General features: G+C 43.2%; 1 protein-coding gene across 2 annotated transcripts in view; it reads left to right on the forward strand.

Annotated features, from left to right (window-relative positions):
• The window catches only part of CHL1 (cell adhesion molecule L1-like), a 52,717-nt gene that overhangs the window by 24,641 nt on the left and 11,049 nt on the right, over positions 1–17,027 (forward strand). For both annotated transcript variants that reach the window (XM_008946831.1, XM_008946830.1), the window contains exons 9-21: positions 1,908–2,039; positions 2,579–2,716; positions 3,276–3,387; positions 4,058–4,224; positions 5,580–5,745; positions 6,502–6,626; positions 9,306–9,407; positions 9,592–9,789; positions 10,624–10,694; positions 13,014–13,236; positions 15,026–15,141; positions 15,306–15,510; positions 15,736–15,858. In XM_008946831.1, coding sequence (XP_008945079.1) covers positions 1,908–2,039; positions 2,579–2,716; positions 3,276–3,387; positions 4,058–4,224; positions 5,580–5,745; positions 6,502–6,626; positions 9,306–9,407; positions 9,592–9,789; positions 10,624–10,694; positions 13,014–13,236; positions 15,026–15,141; positions 15,306–15,510; positions 15,736–15,858 — 1,878 coding nt within the window. The remainder of the gene's footprint in view (positions 1–1,907; positions 2,040–2,578; positions 2,717–3,275; positions 3,388–4,057; positions 4,225–5,579; positions 5,746–6,501; positions 6,627–9,305; positions 9,408–9,591; positions 9,790–10,623; positions 10,695–13,013; positions 13,237–15,025; positions 15,142–15,305; positions 15,511–15,735; positions 15,859–17,027) is intronic.

Consider the following 17,027-nt stretch of genomic DNA (forward strand, 5'->3'; position numbering starts at 1 on the left):
ATTTTGTCTAATTCTAAGTAGTCAGATCTGCCACAGAGAAAAGAAGTTCTCCAGGCTTTCTGTGAAATCACATTTCATGCCTGACAAAATCTCATTGCCCATGGCTTTGGAGCTGCATCACTTTCTTGGGGCAAGCACAGCAATTTCAGTGTTGAGAAGGGCAAGCAGTGGCATCATCCATCTGCAGCTCACTTGCAGAGAGCATGGGCAGATGGAGATAGGCAAAGGATCCATGGGGTGGTTTGTATTCAGTCCGAGCTGGGTGTCTCAACTCCTCCAAAACATCTCATCTCAACCACTGGGTTTGTAGCAGACTTAGTGGGAAACTAAATGAACTCATCAGGGCTCTTACAAACCTTTACACCTCCGTGCCTTTGACCTGTCTTTTCCTGAGGAAAGCATAAGGTATATGACAGAGAGAGAAGGAAAAACATCTCCAAACTCCAAATGTTCTGCTGCTTGCAAAAGTTTTCTTTTCCTGGAGTCAAAATACAAGGAAGCATCACAGGTATGGTCACGCCATGAGAGGGCAACCAGCACTTGGTGAGGAAGGTGGTGGAAGAAACCTGTCCTGTGGGAAGGAACTGCAAAGATGTGATTTTAGATAAGCTTCAGCATCTTGAATTTTCCTTCATTTTTTAGCTGTGGCTTAACGGTGTCTCTCCATGGATGCTCTGCTGGGGAAGTGGTGGACTGTGTGCAGCAGCTCCTGTGTATCACACTTCAGGGGTGGCTTTTTTAATACATCTGTAGGACTGTGAGCCATGAGGCTTTGTTTTAGTGTATGGCACTGATAACATCTGGAGATGTATTACCAGGCAACAGCTCTGTTAATCTTCAAAGCGCTTTATAAGCATTAACTAATGAATCCTCATGTTCCCCATACATTAGCTCATCTTTTTCAACCACACTGAGACGCCCAGTGACCTGCCCAGCACATGCAGAAGAGGCAGTGTTAGGTCTAAAATTAATATTTGAAAGTTTGTTGCATCTCAGGGAGAGGGAAGGATGAATTCAAGGCTGATTTTTTTGGATTGAGGCTGCCTGCTGAAAGGGAGGCAGGCTCAGGGACCTGAATTCAGCCTGTAGAAATCAGATTAATGGGGTTTTCCCCTCCCTACTTCCCTTCCCTCCCTTATGGTTGTGTTTTTCCAACTCAGAAAAACAAAAAAAGAGGGTTTCCCCAGTTTATCTGGCAGTGCTGGGAGAGAGGAGAGGATGCAGCAGCACCTTCCTGCTCCTCTACCACCACCTTGTGGGCAACCCTTCCGGACTGCTCCTCGGGTTCATGATTCTCTCCTCCCTAATGTTTCATCATTTCTAAACGTTAGGGACCAGCCTCTCCTCTGAATACACGATGGAGAAGCAGGATTTTGGAAATCGTGGTGCATCTCCCCAGCCCAGGTAGCCGAGCAGGTGGAGGTGCTGCATCCTCTCGTGGAGCTCCCAAGTCGTGGTGCTCTGTCCTCCAGCAGCTCCTGGGCAAGTCGTGGAAGCTGCTTGCTCGAGGGTTTTGAGCTGGATGGATTTTTGCATCTTGTTTGAGTTGTTGAACTAGTCTCACCTCATTTCCCAGCCCCACAACCTCACGCCTGAGGGTCCTTGTGGACCCCTTCAGGTTGACATCCCTCCCCAGCCTCTCACCTTCCCATTGGCATCTGTTTTCTCCTTGGCTGAGCACCACCAACTCCTGACACTCCCTGACAAACGCATTTCACCGAGTCTGAAGGACAGAACTTGATGATAATTGTACCTCTTGTAACACGGGTTTGCAAGGAATCCAGCTCAGCCACCCAACAGGCTGGGAACTGTGGGCAGCGTTTGCCATCTCCTGGAGGACCACCGCAATAGCAGAGCCAGGCTTTTGCTGTGTGCCACCTCATCCTTGCCATGTCCCCTCTTTCCAGAGCCTCCTCGGTGGATAAAGGAGCCCGAAGGTGGTGTCTACAGTGTAGGAACAAATCTGGTGCTGCTGTGCGAAGCTATTGGCAACCCAGAGCCCACCATTCACTGGAAGATGAACGGGATGCCCATAGACAGTAAGTGCAAAACCCAACCTGCTCCTTCCCTGGTGGCTGAGGGTTTGATGTGCCTGTGTTGTGCCCAGTTGGATCACACAAATCAGCTGTCTGCTTTGACATCTATTTAGACACGGATTAATATTTATTTACTTCATAAAGCCAATGGTTAAACTGAAGAGAGGATGGGTGGAAGCTGCAGGGTGTGGTGGGACCTGGTGGCTGAGGGTTTGATGTGCCTGTGTTGTGCCCAGTTAGATGGATCACACAAATCAGATGTCTGCTTTGACATCTATTTAGACACGGATTAATATTTATTTACTTCATAAAGCTAATGGTTAAACTGAAGAGAGGATGGTGAAAGCTGCAGGGTGTGGTGGCACCCATGAGTTCCTGCCTCACCCTGTAACCTTGTCTGTTGGATCTGGGATAGCTCATGTCCATAGAGGGCTCCTGGTCTTTGTGCTTTTGAAGAAGCCTTTGGTTCTAAAGCAGTGAGGAGAGGTTGTGAACTCCATCTGTGTTTTCTCCATCTCCTGATATAGTCTGGGTCTTTCCAGGTAGGACCTTCAGAGGAAGAATCTCTGCCAGAGAGATCAGCCTTACCAACCTTCAGCTTCAGGACAGTGCTGTGTACCAGTGTGAGGCCAGCAACAAGCATGGCACCATCCTTGCTAGTGCCAACGTGAACGTCCTCAGTGAGTATCCTCCAGATTTTAAGAGCTACATTGTCCAGACCAACACAACAAGGTCTTATCATGTGCAATATTGTTTGCTTAGTCCTTATGAGCTTTGATGTCTTCTTAATTTTAAAAACAAGACTGAGGTTGTGCTCAAAAAACTTTTGAAACAACTTGGGGGCTGCATTGTGACCACAGCTCTGTTTTTGAATTACCAAGTGTATTGTTAATCTTTAAATTCAGTTGTTGATGCTCAGCCTGGTCTTTGGAGAGAGTGGTGGGAATTTATTTAACAGAAAGGGTCTGTAGAGGAAGCCCATCCAGGTCTGTTTTCTCTCCTGGAGCACACTGAGGTTTTGTGTTCTGACATAAATATCCAGCAGTCAATCACCTTTATGTCTGTCAGCAAAGATTTTGGGAGGTAGGTTGCTCAGTGCAACTGGTTCCAAAAGTTAGTGAAATTCCCATTCAGTGGCTAAGCCTTTGACCTTTGCTGGAAGAGGGCATGAGGCAAGGACAGTATTTATCTTCCCAGTTCTGAAATGCAGTGCTGCTCATGTTGCATTCTCTCCTGCAGATATTGCTCCCTTAATTCTGACCTCAGATGGTGAAAACTATGCCACGGTCGTGGGTTCCAGTGCCTTCCTGCACTGTGACATTTTTGCCTCACCTGCAGCAGATGTTCGATGGTAAGCCACCAAGAGCTGATGTTTCCAGATGCAATAAGTTCATCCAGGCTCCCTAAATGTTGAAAATTGTGCTAGTTATTATTTTTAAGCAGATAAAATTAGAGATTTGTAACAAAGCTGTATGCAATAAAAGTATTCTGTGTTTAAATGCTCTTTCAAGAACCCTGGAGAAGTGGTTTATGAGGAAAGGTTAATGAAAGTCCTTAATCCTAGTGAGACAAGTGATGGGATATTCAGCAAACCAAGCCATGCTGGAGACAGCTAAACCCTGCTGCAGCTTCATTGGCCTTAGTTTAGTTTTGCCAACTTTCAAAATCTGGACACCTTATTGGGGTGGAAACCTCAGAGCCTATTTATTTGGAAATGGTTCCCTCCTGTTGGAAATCACAGAGTTGTCATGGTACTTGACAGGTTCACTAAAATTGTGGATTAGAGACTCAGCCAGACTAGTTTAAAGATCTTTTTAGATGCCATCAGTGTGGCTATGGTTTGCAGGAAGCTGATATCCCTTTACAATTTGCCTGCACGTGAGCTCCTCTTGACTTGGTTGCTCAGTGGCAGACCTGAGACCAGCTCCCAAATTCCTGTGTTCCCTGCAATAGCTGCTAACCAGGAAATAAGAGTTTCTGCAGCCCTAGAAATAAGCCATAACTACCTTTATCATCTTTAGGACCAAGGATGACAGCATAGAGCCACTCTCCACACAACGTTATGAGTTAAATGAGAATGGCACCCTGGAGATCAAAGAAACCCAGAAGGAAGACTCAGGGTCCTACGCTTGCTGGGCTGCAAACTCTGTTGGGAAAAGAGCCATCACTGCTAACCTGGATATCAGAGGTAACATCTCACAAGCAGAAAGACCTTTGGCAGCTGCTAAGGTTTTCTATTTATAAATTTTCAGTAAGCAATTAGTAACTATTCAGTCCAAGATACAGATTTATTCTCGGAGGCTACAAATACTCTGTATACTAAATATACATATTTATATGTAGCAGTTAATACTGTCTCCATTTTTCTGTGGGGTTTCCCCACGTTTTCACATGATGTTCACTTTCTTCTTGACGCTTGCAGAAGTTGTGAAACCCACCAAAACCTTTCACCTTACTTCTCAGAGGTGTTAACTTTATTATCTTGAAAGGATTTTCCCTCCTTCTTGCCATCCAGCCCTGTTATATTCAGAGGAGGTTCTTGGATTTGAGTATTTCTAAATAGAGGGGGGAAAAAAATTACTGAATGTGTTTACTTATCAATTTCAGATACATACCTTGTATTCCAGTTCTCTTTAAAGGGATTTATGTGGATGAATGGGCAGGAGGGGTTTTCCCATGGAGGGTGTGATTGCAGTCAACAGTTTCTGTTGAGCACAAAGGTTAAATTTAGTAGGTTGTATGCTAATTTATTTAGGATTATGGGCTTGTTAAAGGAAAAAAAACCCAACCAAACAAAAAAACCCAAAGCAAAACAAAAAAAAAGAACCAAAACAACTATGCCAAACTAAATACTAAATAAATACTCAGTTAGTAAAGTCCTCAAACTATTCTCAGATGCAGATTTGCAATAATAAACTTGAGCAAAATAACCCCACTCTTTTTGTATTCTATTTCTACTCCCTTTGCTTTGTAAATTTTACAGGGATAATAAACATGAAAATATACAATGTAATTCTCACAGAGCAACATTTCACTGTAAAAATAAATTCAGCCCAGTGCTTGCTTCTTACTTAGTCGTCTGTTTTCGCATTCAGACTAGAGTCAATTAAAAGAACAAACTTGATTGCAATAATTTTGTCTCACTTGACTTTAATAAGCTTGTAATTTTTCTTGGATCGTTGCCAAAGCCTATTTCAAATGGCAATTGGACATAAAAATCACATTCAAGCCTGTTTTTTTTTATCATCCACTGCATGACAGTCTGCTAACAAGGATTTTCACCTGTGACTTTATGTTGTGGTTTCTTTTTCTGCATCTCTTTGGTTTGCAATGAACTAAAAATAAATTTTTCAAGATGGTATTTGCCAGGATTTAATTTTTCTATTTCAAAACCCACACTCCTTCACTTGAAATGGATGTATATATAACAAAAAAAAAGACATGATTGTTGCTCCTAAGGTTGATTTTTACCTATGAAGTGGTTGGTGAAAATTTAATGTGATAGTCTCTCCTAATCAAAGTGTTTTTTCTATGATCAATCAGATGCTACAAAAGTTGTCGTTACTCCGAAGAACCCCCGAGTGTTGAAATCACATCCAATTTTATTGAAATGTCAGTCTGAGTATGATTCACACTTGAAACACAGTTTTAAATTATCCTGGAGAAAAGATGGAGATGAGCTGCCAGTCAACAGCACGGAAGATGGCAGGTAAAGGAGACAAGAATCAAGAGTTTTCCTGATCTCAGCAGAATAGTGCTGAACATGAGTTTCAAGAAACACAAGTCTTAATAGCTTGAAATGCAAATTTATGTCTGCAAGAATTCCTCATGCAATCTGTGACTAGATCTGCATTTTCTATACCTATAAATATAAACACATCTATGAGAGCCATGGCTGGCTGGCAATGGTTTTGGTTTTTATCAACTCTCTCACCAGCACAGCAGAACGTTGTGGAAATGGTTCAACCCAAACCCACAGCCCTACCCCTAGTGCTGTCAACTGAGGTTTTGTTTCTCCACTTCAGTGGAATGAATATTTTTCCTGGGTTTTACACCTGTTCAGCCCAAGCAAAAAGTCCTTGTGATGCTGAAATGAATGGAAAATGCTTCTGGGATTCTGCCTAAAATAATACATGTTAAAAGCAATTAGTTTTTCCTACATATAGGTTTAGAACTTCCAAGTTCAGGCTGAATTTTGCCCTACTCTTGTGTTGCCATTGACCTTGAGGGGATGAAGCTCTGCCTTTGTCCCATGAGTAGGGTCCCACAGTGGGATGTCACAGGTCTTTATTAATCACCACAGAAGAGAGGAGAGAAGAAGAGAATAACATGAAATTATGTTATTCAAAATGTCCCGTTACCAAGGGTTTTTTTAATGAATATTTTTTCAGAGAACGGTGTGTCTTTATGTTTATCTTATAGATTTTTTTCTCTTCCTTATTTGCCTGTATTTTTTTCCACCTAGGATAATTCTGAACAGGGACACACTGTTCATATCGAGCGTGACACGGGAGGACCAAGGAATTTACACGTGCGTGGCTAGAACCTCTCTGGACAGCACCACAGCCCAGTCACAGCTAATTGTTCTTGGTAAGAGGATGTTTTTGGGGTGTGCAGAGAGCTCCCTGTACTCCATAATGCCACCACAGCACTTTGGTTTACTTGCTTTCTTCTGCCCAATTCAGTTCCAGAGCCTCAAAAACCCAATTTCAGAGAGGTGCAGTGTCCCTCTCACTCAATAACCTCACTTGTATCTCCTGGAATGGGAATGCTGACACCAACTTCAGTGATTAATCCAATACCTAGGAGATGACAGCCTTTTTTTCTCAGTTCAGGAGTCACCCACAGTGGCTGTAGGAGCTTGCCCAGGCTAGAAGGTGTACTAGCATATTAATAATGGTTCTGCTTCTGTTTTGAAGTCCTTGGTCAGTCCTTCACCTGCCTTTCCTAGAGATTTGCACACAAATTGCTCCTTGGATCATATTATTTTTGAAGAAGACTTAAGGCTGGCAGCTAGATGTCCAACTCCTCTGAAAGTTAAGCACCTAAAAGGATTCATTATCTCTGTGAATCTGAGCATAAATTATTGTCCAGTGCCAAAGAGAAAGTCCACAGCAAAGAAGAGCCTTGACCCACACGACTTGAAGCTTGACCTTGTGTAAGCACCCTTACAACCTACCTCTCCTTCTGAAGGACCACTTGAAATTAAGAGAGTGAACGTGTGGAATGATGTGCAATCCTTTGCACATGTGCCTAAGGGCATCAGTCAATAACTAAAGTTCTGGTTTGTAGAGAGTTTTGTATAATTTTAATGAAATTTTGCTTCATTTCACATTTTTCGTTTATTTCTGGCAGTGATTGCAACAAGAACTAAGACAATCTGACCTTCAAGATGTTTTCAAACTTTAAATGGATGGTATTTTTTAGTAAATTAAGAAGAGGCTATGCATATTATTTATGGTACTGTGTTCTTTGGTGCTGTATAATTCAAAATGTTTGTAGACTCTTCGTTACATATGAAAATTTCATGAAGCAATTCATTCCCTTCTAAAAAGGTGATTTGCAGAAGAGGAAGAACAGTCTGGTGCTCTTTCCCCCTTGTTTATTTTATAGAAGAAAGGTCTTGGTGACTTAACAATATCTGTTATTCTCCAAATGAAAAATTGAGGCTTCTTTTGCAACGAAAGGCTTGTGAGATGGCTAAAAAACTAAACATGGCATGGATAGAGACATCAAAATATGGGCAACAAAGAGCAAAAGGATATTCTGTTAGAATAGTTCTAGATATTTGTTCTATGATTAATGAATGGATAGAGGGGTGAGTATCTTTAAGATGCACCATTGCTCTCTTTAAATGAATATACTGAATTTTAACACCAGATATGCTTCAAGAGTAGAACTGTTGGTGGCTGAATTTAGTTGGTTTTGCTCTGAGAAATGACATTATCAGCCAAAAATGTAGTTGGGACGTTGGGGCAGGAGGAAGTCAAAGACCTGAAGTTGGGCAATCTGATTTCCTGGGTCTGTACATTTTTTTTGACTTTGAAACTCTAGCCCTGTGTTTAAGGAGGGGGAGTGTGTGTGACTTTGGAAGGGTGAGGGTGTTTTTTGGTTGGGTGTGACATTTAAGATCATCAAGTCCAACTAGTAACTCATCACTGCTGGGTCACCACTGACCCATGTCCCTCAGCACCACATCTACAGGGGTTTTAAAACTTTCCAGGGATGAGGACTCCACTACTGCCCTGGACACCCTGTTCCAGGGCTTGACAACCCTTTTGGGGAAGAAATTTTTCCTAATATCCCACCTCAGCCTTCCCTGGTGCAACTTGAGGCTTTTTCCTCTTGTCCTATTGATAAACATAGGTCAATCTGAAAACATTGAATTTGAAAGAGTTCATTCAATCACAGGTAATTTGGCAAATGAGCCACATCACAGACCACCTCTTCTGCCCCTGGTGCTGTTGAGAAATCAGGTCATGCTGTAGAGATGTGTCCCTGTTGCTGTCTGCCAGGACTGTGAAGGGGAGCAGCCTGTTTTGGTGGTGCTGGTAACCTCAGCCCTGGTTAAAACCCCATCTCTGAGAAGTGACCACATCTCTGGAAAGTGAACTCTGACAGGAATGGAGTAATCCCATGCTCAGGGTTTCTATGGTCCCCCCACTTGGTCCTGGGAGGTGTAGTGCAGTTATCACACCAACCACCACCTCTGACTCTGATGTTTTCTCTAGACTGCATTAGTTGAGATGGCAGGTAAGGAATTTTCTTGTTTCTTTTTAATATAGCTCCCCATGGCTGGGATAATGAAGGTTTTGCTTTCACTCATCATCTAAAAGGCCAAGCTCAATAACTGCTGGAGCTGAGTCACCTTCTACCCCTCTGGTTTGCACCAGAGTGAATCCTAGTGATGCTAATAAAACTTCCTGCTTAGAGCAATGTCAATATCCATTAATGATTAAATAGACCTTCGTGTTGATTGGAAAAGAAAAATCTGTTGCTGCAAGCCCAGCAATGAAAGTGGATGGAAATGAACTCCAGAAGGGATATTGCATTTATAAAGGAGAAAGCAGGACCAGAAGACTCAGCCTGGTTTTCTCTAATAAAAAGGTTCTTTAAAAGCAATTCTCACTTTCCTAATCTTGTCCATTTTGAAAGCAAAAGGTGCTTTACCACCGTCTGCACTGAACTTGCTCTTCCAGTCCTTCAGCAAACACCAAGGCGAACAGAAGTATTTTGTCATGCTCTTGACACCTTTTCATTATTTCTCAGATGTTCCTGATCCTCCAGAAGACCTTCAGCTCTCAGAAAATCAAAACCGAAGCGTTCGACTCTCCTGGAAAGCTGGGGCCAGTCACAACAGCCCAATTAATGGTATGAGGGATTTTTATGGCCTCATCCTGCACTGGCATGGCTCTTAGAAGACACAAACCATGCTCATAACCATAGTTAATCAATTTTACTATGACTGTTAATGTGTTGTAAGTTCATTTCCAGCCTCTTATTTATAAGCTCTTTATACAAGCTCTGCCTTTTTTTTGTTTCTTTTCCTGCCCAGAGTCGATTATAGAGTTTGAAGAGAACAGGTGGGAGCCAGGGAGGTGGCAGGAGCTCACCCGAGTCCCAGGCAATGACACCACAACCCTCCTGTCCCTGGCCCCATATGTGAATTACCAGTTTCGTGTCATCTCTGTGAACGCCGTGGGAAGGAGCCAGCCCAGTAAAGCATCCCTGCGCTACGCCACACCTCCAGCTGGTAAGCACTGCCAGCTAGTTTGACTGAATATTAATATTTTTCCTCTTGTTTTCAGCATTGTTGGGGTTGTGCGTGTGTCCTGCTATGCTTCAGAAGGGGGTGAAGAACCCACGGTCACTTTGCTGCTCATTGGGAGCCCAGGGATGCCAAAGTTGAAGAGCTCACGCCGCTGTGGTCAGCAGGGGGTGTCCTACCAGGGTACCTCCAGCTCGGCTGGTTTTGAGCCCCTTGCAGCAATTTATGGACAAGCAGGTGCTGGAGAAGATGAGGGGTTATGGGCAGCCTTTCAACAGCACTAAGCTTGTCAAAAATCTCCAGTCACAGTGCGTTTCACATTCTGACAGGAAACGTCGTGTCTCTGAAAGTCATTTTAGAAGCCAACTGTTCAGCACAACATCTGCATTCCTTGGTGTTTTTTTCCCTTTTTTCCCCCCTTCCACTTCAATTTCAGGTCCTTCTTCAGCTTTTCAGCTGCGTGCATCCCACTAATGATACACCTTCTGTTTGCTATCCCCACGGGGAGAAAAACCTCTCCCTCATAACCCCCTTACATCTGCTGCTTTGAAATCCAAAAGTCACCATTTCATGTTAGCTGGTGGCTCCAACCAACAAGGGCACTCAGGAATCCAAACTGCATAAACAATGTGTTTTGGTCACAGCAGCTTTGCTGATCCAAGTAATTAATCTCATGAAAGTTTTTTGTCTACGTGTCTTTCACTCTTAATAATGTGGAAATAAATGTTTTGCACCTTTCTTTTTTTTTTTTAATTTAAATAATAAATGCAAATAAACCCCAGGATATGCAAACTAACCTGCTCACCTGTGTGGTTCCAGCTCCTGACAAGAACCCAGAAAACATCCGAGTGGAAGCTTCTGAACCAAATGAAATGGTGATGAAATGGGAGGTAAGGGAAATGTGCCTGTCAGTGATACAGCAGCAGAAAGAGATTCTCCCTTCAAGCAGCAGTTTCTAAAGCAGGATGGAATTTATCAGGATATTGTTTTACTATAATCACACTAAAAAAAACAAACAATAGCCCCCTTTACTTTATCTCCCCCTCCCCTACCCCTGGATTTTAGGAAATATTAGCTAATTCCATGAGTAAGATCCCTGATGCTCCTGAAGTCAAAGGTAAAGTTGTTATTGACTTAAACATGTTCTGAATTTCCTCCCTCATTTCTTACCAGCTCTGATCCCTTGGCCAAGAGACAGCAAGCTAGAATTTTTACATCAAGAACTAAAGGAGTCTAGATAAAGCTCCTAAGCAATATGTGGCAAAGGAATTGTGGAAAAATCTTGAGGATGGTTTCCAGGCTTCACATTCCCTGGCTTTTGGGATTACAGCTTCTGTGCCAGCAGTTTAAAGAGCTATTTAAACAGAAATGTCATTAGCTCCATTTAACAAAAAATTTCAACAACTGTGGAAGGAAGCATATTATTTTTTTTTTGTGGCTGGAATTAAACACAATTTACAGGAGATTTACTTCTCAATCTGCTGCTTGCAGCAAAGAACACTAAACGTTTCCCCAGTGTGAATTCATGGTTTAGGCTATAATTACACCAAAAAGGAGGTGGCTCTCTAGATTTACCAACTTGGATTTGAAGGGGGATTTTTGCTGTTATGACATAGCCCAGGGTCAGAGGAGGCAACCCTGCTTCTCAGAAGAAATGCAGAGCAGTAGTAACCAGCATGGCTGGGAAATGTTGCTATGGCCAACGTTGAACAGTGCCCAAGTGCTGCTCCTCACCAGGCTGCCCATCATCAGACAGGGCAAAACTCAAAGGGACAGCTGGGGCTGAAGGGAGAGAATGGGATGGACAGGCTTCCTTAAATCTTGTTGAATCATTTCAACGTTGTAAACAGGATATTAATTTATGTCTAGTAGTAGGCTTTTCTGAGGAAATGCTGGGCACTGAACGTGCTATTTCTGGCAGACAAAGGCTGCAAAATGATGTTAATCTGCCTACTTGGGTTTAAGTGTCCAGATGAGCATTAGTGACTGGCTTTTCAGCCAAGGATTTGCAGCATTAAGGGAGATCAAAATAAGAGTCAAGCAGTGCTGCAATTTCACTCTGAACAAGGAGCTATTTTTTTTTTTATTAGGAATTTTTTTACTTCCTCAGCTTCTCTTGCAAATCCCATTCCCTGGGATCTTTGCTATGGAGATGGAGATCATTCTCCCAGCAGTGCCTCTTAGAAAGCTGCCCAATCTCCCAGCTCCTTCACCACAGTCATCCCAAAGGTCTTCACACCCTCAGAGTAGACAAATGGGAATTTTTGGAGATCCCCCAGACTTAGACCTAGGTCCCCCCACACAAAAGGACCATCAATGGGGCTTTGCTTTCTGCTGGCACTTGCAAGTCAATGCCATGTCATTTCAGACCTCTGTGTGCAGCTCAGATACATATCAGTTATTATATATCTATAAATGTATAATTTATAGTTAATTATTATTAAAAGTAGGCTACGTGATGGGAAATACCCACAGCTGTTTCAGTGGACTGGAATAACCCTCATCATTTTGGTGACTAGTTAACTTTATTAATTAAAGAAGTACATTTTCAGAGAAAGAAACTCAACTGGAGATGGTCTCATGACAAGCCATTGCTATACATCTTCTAATATTTTATAAATTAATCTTAATTAGATGGGAACCACGCTGGGATGAATTCTTCAGCTGATCAGTAAAAAAGGAGTAGCACAGCAGTGGCCCATTAAATGTCCACACGTAGTTTCAAGCATTTGGTGCATAGTTAGCACAAATCTAAATTTTAATGGCCCAGCTTGCTGTACCACATAAAATTCTAAGAGAAAATGCAGATTTTTAGCTGCACTAAAAGGCACACACAGCCTCATGCCAAAATATGCATTTTAGCTGTGCTAAAAGGCGTGTGATTTTACATCACACAAGGAAACAAAAACCTGGGGCAAAGCACAACCTGATGTCTGTAGTATGCAGAAATGTGTCTACTGGCAAATCTTCTGGTTTTAAATTGACCGTTTCTCTGCCTTTCATCCACCTTTCTCTTGAAGTCATGACATTTTTCCTCAACCACCTTAAAATTAACGTGACAGCGAAAAGTTCAAGCTTCCTTTTTTCCCCTCCCTCTCCTCTCCCTGTGTTGTAACCCACTCCAAAATGATCTCCCCCACTCCCTTCAGCTGCTGTTTCATGATTCCTGCAACAAAGGGAGACGAGATCTCTTTTAACTTCTTCTGCAGCCCCTGAAACCCGTGGAGAGGAACGGGCCAGGGCTGGAGTACAAAGTCAGCTGGCGGCAGCGGGGGGTGGAGGCGGATTGGAACGAGGAGCTGGTGAAGAAACATTCTCTGACCCTAAGAAACACCCCCACCTTCGTGCCTTACGAGATCAAAGTCCAAGCAGTCAATAATTTAGGATCTGGTCCTGAACCCAACGTTACCATTGGATATTCAGGAGAGGATGGTAAGTGGTGGAATCTTTCTCGTGAAGATGCTCTGCGGGAGGGGGATTCTTGTGATGCTAAACCCTGGGGTAGGGAGGGATGGATTAGGCAGCCCGGGGGGAAAAGTGTTGACATGCCAGTGCTCCATATGAGGGGCTACATGAGACACACACGCCTGCTCCTGGGTGCCAAGGATGGCAGCTTGCTGCAGGTTGAGGGGTATTTTTTTTGGAAAGGTCAGTTGTGCTCTCATTAATCTCAGTTGGTGGCTTAGTGTAGGTTCCTGTCTGAAGGCCACAGTCCGTAAGAAGTCTGTGAAGTGTAGCAGCCTCTGTGTTGGATTTGGTGGGGAAAAAATAATCTTTAGCTTGTCTGGGGCCCAATTTGATGGTTTAACACTGGCAGAAGTGAAGGTAATTAAGTACAAACTCTCAGGCTCTAGGTGTTGTGAATTTATAGATGATGCCCCATTCCCATGGATGCTGAGTGTTACCTTGTCTGTGGAGGCCTGGAAGAATAAGTCCTCTTCTCCAGCCTGAGCTTCTGCCCAGTGGCTTTCCATGGCTCCAGGGTGGCACAGCCTCCTCTCAGCTCTCCCTGTGTCTCTGGAGAAGTCGTCCTACACTGGGGGTCTACTCTTGCTCCAAGCCCTCTCCCTGGGTCTTCTCAGTATCTGTCCACCTCTGATTTTTGGGGTCTGCCTAGCATCATCCAGGCTAGAACAGACAAAGAGGCTTTCTCCTCTTGCCACCCATTGTCACAAAATAGATGCCCTGGGCTTCAAACCCTTGTGATACCTACAACCTGCACATGCTCTTGGAGCTCCAGCTTCAGGGTGGGCTTTAATAATCATGTTCCATTAAGAGGTGAGCATATGGGAGGATTGCCCTGCTAATAGAATGAGCACACACGTCCCACAAGGGATGTGACAGCCCTGCTACATCTGTGGGACACTGAATAACATCACTGCTGAGGCCACCTGAACGTCTCTGAGCAGCAGCATGTCCCCTTTGGTGTTGACTTTATGAGTAGAGAAGATATTTGGAGGACTGGAAATAAATCCAGGAAAAAAAGAAAAAAAAGAAAATAAAAAGGGTTTTTTTGTATTAATTAAAGATTTAAACCATCAAGGGAGTAGTCAGCATTGGGTCTAGCTAACGTGGGGTGCCAACAAAGAGGTGGGCAACAGGAAGGTTTGATGGTGCATCTTCTCTCCCCTGGAGAGTCTATGGCAGAAGAGGTGGTGGATAGTGAGAAGAGAGCAAGGAACCCTACAGCACTTTTGTTTTCTTTGTGTGTTTGTGATGGATCTAATTTTATATCTATCAGTGGAAAATCTGCCTTGCAATTCAGTCGTCGATGGATCAAGGCCTCTTCTTTTCAGGCTCTATAATAGTTCTCTGTGTTCTGTAGTGATTAAAATCCTACTGTTTAATGAGCTTAGCTGTAAAAGGAAATTGATTATAAAAAGAAACTTTATGATTGCCTTCTTGAGTGCTGTGTTAATCATCTTTTTATTCTTCTCACTGCTGTAAGCATTCCTTGAAACAGGAAATCATAAACACTGCTGTAGAAATTCATGGGTCCCCATGCACCTGCATTCCAGCCCTCAGCAAAAAACCCTAATATGGCAAAACAATGTTTATTGACCCATTTCACCCAGCAGGTGCAGGTGGAATGGCTTTTTTTTCCTTGCCTGAGGTAAGACTACGTGAACTGCCACAGCTTGAGCTGGGAAGCCAAACCCTGTAGCTGTGAACAGTGTGAAACTGAGCTCTTGGAAGGGTCTTTAATGGGTTGTTTTTACAGTTCCAGATGCTGCTCCTTCTGGCGTGTCAGTGGATATTGTGAACAGCACGTTGGCCAAAGTCTTCTGGCTTGGAATACCAAGGGACAGAGTCCGTGGGCATTTAAGAGGCTACAAGGTTACAAATTTCTCTTTCAATATTGGTATATCGAATAAACTGTTAAATGAATTCCAGGTCAAGGATAGATTGTGATCTCTCATTTCTGGGAAGATGAGAGAAAGCAATATCATCTTCGGCCTCACAGAACATGATTTGTTATAGAAATGCCAATCTCAATGCAGGTCAGCTGGTGGAAAACAAAAAGCATGCTGGATGGAAAAAGGCATCACCCAGAGAAACACTTCCTAACGTTTGTAGGAGACAGGAACTATGGGATGATTCCTGGCCTAGAGCCCTTCAGTGAATTCCACTTAACTGTTTTGGCTTACAACGCCAAAGGAGATGGCCCTGAGAGCTCCCCTGTTGTGTTTGAGACTCCAGAAGGAGGTAAGACAGAGTGAGACTATGGGATGGAGGGATTTAAATAGGAGTTGTCCCTGTAACGAGGCAAGTTGATTTCCTTGTCTACAGTGACTATAAAATCTCTGATATTCATAAAACGCTTCACTGGAAAGGGGAACTGTAGGTGTTGAGCAATATCCTCATTTAACATGTGTAGAGACAGAGCTGGCCAATCTTCTTCTCTGAAAGCTTAATCCATGTTTCTTCCAGTCCCTGAACAACCACGCTTCCTAAGGATCCTAAACTTTGACAAGGACTCCCTCACTCTGTCATGGGGACTTCCTAAGAAAGCCAATGGCCACCTTATTGGCTACATTTTGCAATACCAGATAAGTATGTGCTTGTTTTAACCTTGATTTTAGAATTTACGTGCACTTTTCTGATGCAAGCTTCCACTGCTGCCATGCCCTAGTCCATATTTATAGACTAATTCAGTTATTTTGTATTTGTAAGTTATATCTAATGCAGTAATGAAGAGGACCCATAAATTGTAGGTGTATTTTACTGGAGTGAAACTCATTCAAAGCAAAATCATTTGTAACAAAGGTACTTTAGCCACTTTTATTTAGATCTTCACGTTACATCCGTGAGCACCTTCCCCCTGTAGAATGCCTCAGCAGAAACTCAGGCAGTGAGTCCTTTTATTGAGTCATTACATCAAGAAACAACCAAATTCCAGTGGTACTTTTTTCCTTCTTGCCTATGGAAGAACTGAGTAGCTGGGGAAACACTAAGCAGATAACCTCAGGCAAGATCCAGTATGGGTCCCAGACTGCCACAGCAGCAGCTGTGAGGTGTGGTGACTGTTCAGGGTGTTTTATATCTTCTTTGGGGATGGAATAGGGTTAGACTGTGCCCTAGTCACATAAAAACACCTCATATACTTTTCACTCATCTCTGTTAAATAGCAGAACTGCCCAGTTGGCTTTGCAAGCAGGGGCTGGAGCCTGGATCTTCCTTGTATTTTTGACACTGGCTCTCCAGGAAGGTCCCTGCCCTTGGCAGGGGAACTGGAACTAAATGATCTTTAAGGTCTCTTCCAACCCAACCCATTCTGTGATTCTAGGATTCTACCACCACGGGCAAAGAGTAGATCCATCTGTTTAGGTAGTTTGGGAGTGGCAACCCCTCCTTCAGCTGCCAGCTGTGCCAAGGCAGGAGCAGAGCAAAGCTGAACAACCATCCATTATCTTGCTTGCAAAAGTTTGCAGATGTTTGGAAGCAAAGCGAGAAGCAATTAATGTATTTTTAATGATCTAGGAGACAGCATCTTTTGCCTCCCACTCAGTATGTGCATATCTAGAATTAGAGAGTTTTTTAAGAACAGTAAAAGCTCACTGAGTAGTTGGGAGGTGGATTGAAGGAGATAAATCCCATTTAAGTACTTGGCAAGAAGGAGAGAAATGCTCATCCAGGCTTCATCCTTGCTCCTTACAGCAGAGCCCCCCTCTTGTATGCATATCTGGAATCAGAGAGCTTTATAAGAACAGTAAAAGCTCAAT

Source organism: Merops nubicus, unplaced genomic scaffold (genome assembly GCF_000691845.1).
Source record: "Merops nubicus isolate BGI_N331 unplaced genomic scaffold, ASM69184v1 scaffold6389, whole genome shotgun sequence".
In the NCBI taxonomy this organism is placed as follows: domain Eukaryota; kingdom Metazoa; phylum Chordata; class Aves; order Coraciiformes; family Meropidae; genus Merops; species Merops nubicus.